At 47.1% G+C, this 3262-nt stretch overlaps 1 protein-coding gene across 1 annotated transcript in view; it reads left to right on the forward strand.

Moving 5' to 3' along the window:
* CSUI_008056 (zinc c3hc4 type (ring finger) domain-containing protein) overlaps positions 1-2639 on the forward strand; it is a 4634-nt gene extending 1995 nt beyond the window's left edge. Inside the window, exon 3 of the mRNA XM_068068195.1 lies at positions 421-2639. Coding sequence (XP_067919824.1) covers positions 421-505 — 85 coding nt within the window. The 3' untranslated portion in view covers positions 506-2639. The remainder of the gene's footprint in view (positions 1-420) is intronic.
* Positions 2640-3262: the final 623 nt, after the last annotated feature.

A 3262-nucleotide genomic window follows, 5' to 3' on the forward strand; every position in this document is an offset into this window, starting at 1 on the left:
TCTTTAATCTATCTATCCATTCCTGCATACATGTTCACACATCCGTGGACTTTGATACATTCATATATACATACCCTTTTACACCTCTTCCGCACAGAAGTTCTTATTAGCGAGTTGCGTGGGGACAAATGAGATTTTGGGGAGCCACAGTCATCACNNTAGTACCTTGGTTACTAGGAGGGTTTTATGTCTCTGATGTTACCTTAAAACGTTTCTTCGTTTTACATTCGTCGGCCAAATCGTTTCTTCTTGTAGCAACCGTTTTCTTGCTTTTCCTGTAGAGTTATCCCTCTGTATCATCTTCCCTTGTATAGAGAGACAATCGGCAAAACTTCTGATGTGTGTCTAGGTATGTCTTGCCTTCTAGTCAGCATGATGTATGTAAGTATGGATATTCTGACGTGTGTGTCTTCCCTCCAGGGACTTCGTTGACTCGCTGCTTACGAGATGTGCGCCTGAAGAAGCGGCAGATCTTCTGACTCTTCCTATTGCTGAACTTCACTAGTTCAGCAATACAATAGTAGGGAAGTATAGAATTGAGATTCTTTTCTTCTTTCTTCTCTTCTTTTCTGCTGTTGTAAAGGGGGTTGTAGGCGGAGAGATAAGGGAGGCGAAAAAAGAGAAGGGGAGTGCAGGCGAAAGAAAAGATCTGGATCTTTCTCTATGTGTAGTTATACGTCGTTTCTATTTTCAGTGAAATCTCTCATCAGGAACGATATGATGCAGAGATGTACAGACAATCGATCTTAGCATGCTGTATTCTCATCTATATATCAGATACTTATATGCATGTGGATGACATATATGTGTATGTGCGCATGTGCATTCCTCCAGCAAATCATCTACAATACGTGTCTCTTATATCTACGTATCAACAAGGGACTGATTCTATCTTAACCACCAGGGAAAAAGTAGTATAGAAGAGGGCCTGTCTTAGTCTGAAGGGAGTCTTGTTATGTGAGAGAAAGATCAACAGCCCTGGGTGTGTGCATGCGTTTCTAATAGAACTCATCATTGTAACAGGTCTGAAAGGGGAGGAGGAGAGATCGCACAACGAAGCAAAGGGCTGGGAGCGGGGACAGATGGATTGAATGAGAGCACAAGAGAGAAAGAGATGGATGACAGCTCCTCTTTCTTCATGTATGGAAAGAAATCTATCAGGTTATCTTCTTGGAGTTCTGTTCTGGGGAAGAAGAGAAAGAAGTGCACACGTGTCTTGCTACCCCCACCGCCGCGTCTAATGTACGATAATGTCGCAGAGGGGTGTATGTGCGCTTCCGCGATTCTTACGTGCGTAGTAGTTGTTGTATATGGTGATGATCTCCTCTACAGAAGAAGGGAATTTTGTGTGGTCTACAGCCGATCAGGCAGAGAGGGTTTCCTTGCAAGAGAAAGAAGATGATATCAGCTAGACGACTAGGGTGCCACACATGGCCGGTGGATGGGTGGCTTGTCATGTCTCTCCTGTCCCACCGTGTTCGGGTCATATTGTGAAAAGGAGGGGAGCGCCACGCGTTTAGCAGTCAGCTCTTCTATAGTCGTAGTGAAAGACCTCAGAGACGGAAGGGAAGACAAGGAGAGGAACAAAGCAGATCAACGAAAACACGACGACGTGTCGCGAAAAAGCGGGTACTACCATCCCATCCCGTTTTGCTTCTTCTGTCGTTCCACCGCTACTTGACGCAAGCTTCTTCTACGCGCATCAAAAACGGCCCTTATGTTGTTCCTGGTGACCCGTCCCATGATCGTCATCTTCAGGTCGCCTTTTCCACCGCTTCTTATCTCTCAACCGTCGTGTGTTTGTGTGTCAGTGTAGAGGCTTGTTGTCAGCATGATCAGACACATCCACGACATATCTGTCTTTCTAAAGGGCGGAGGAATAGCTACGCTATTGTTTAGTGGTGTGAGTTCTAGCCGATGCCACACTTGGTTCACAGAAGAAAGAAGGACTCGACTTAGTGAGGGGTGTCTGTACTGAATGAACATGATGAGGGCTCGTCAAGGGAAGAGTGTGCTGCTCTCAGGAGAGTGAAAACTTTAGGAGAAACAAATTTGAAGAGACAGGACCACGGGATCTCTTCCGTGAGCGGTAATCACAAGAATGCTATGCTAACCAACAGGGAGTAGTCATGTCACATACAGTTTTCTTTGGGAACGCGGAAAACCAACTCTTTCGAGAAAGCCAGTCCGAAGGGAAAGAAAAGGTAGAGACAGGGGTTCCTCATATTTCAGAAAGAATAGCAGCATCTCTACCCCTAAGGAAGAATGGAACCATAGGTGGAAGTACTTGTTTTCGGTTACTGAGGGTGAAACCTCAGCTAGCCGCCGGCTACTTTGTGCCGTTGAGTTTCTCCTCTCCGGTTCCTTTCTTCTGCTATGGGGAGATGGGAGGTCCTATGCTGTTTGAACAGAGTTGGAATGCTACAGGAGTATGTCATTTTGTCTGCCACTGTCTTCTAATATTTTTTAGACGGTTTTCTCCTTCCTCTAAGAGATAAGTCTTCATGTGTGCTTGTGAAACCGTGATTCTTGTGTGTGTGCAGGTCCATTATCCCTACGTGGATGTGTCCATGTGCGTCGTATGTGAGCACCCACTGATCTTGCGTTTCCGATGACTTCAGTTGAGTATCTCTGTTTGTTTTTTGATTTCAAGAAATGACACTTTCAGAAGGAGAACCAAAACAGTCTTCGGTGAGAAGGGCGGCCGGTCTCGATTTGAGGGCCTACAATCGGCCAAGAGGAGGACCGGAGTCAGCCACTAGCATGCGGCTAGGATGTTGCCATTCCTACTCTTCCTGATCCAGACTTATTTTTCCAAGATACTGGCCAGTGAGTGGCCTGTAGCAGGAGTACAATAGCGCGCACTGGAAATTCCCAGCTATAGTCAACGCTGGAACGCAGGCGGCCGCTCCCTCGACGCCTTTCGAGATTTGACTCGGCTGCCGTGGCAGTGTGAGCTCTGTCACTTGTACTGGGCACGTTCTGTGTATGGCGATGGGTCAGTGCGCATGGTTCCCCTGGTTGCTCCAAAAGTCGACGAAATTATGGATGCAACTGTGCCTATCAGTAACAGACGGCAGCACACACAAGAGCCGGATTTTCCGGGGACCGGTTCACCGCAGCTTCACGAGTTGCATGTAGTCGCCTGAGCTGCAAGACAATGCTATGATGAAACACTGAGCTTGGCCTAGGCACTGGCCAGGCCGAATGGAGTCTGGGGCAGCAGCTCGCTTGTTAGCTGTCATTGCTACAGACAACGAGA

The sequence above is a fragment of the Cystoisospora suis genome (genome assembly GCF_002600585.1).
Source record: "Cystoisospora suis strain Wien I chromosome Unknown contig_4405, whole genome shotgun sequence".
NCBI classification, from domain to species: domain Eukaryota; phylum Apicomplexa; class Conoidasida; order Eucoccidiorida; family Sarcocystidae; genus Cystoisospora; species Cystoisospora suis.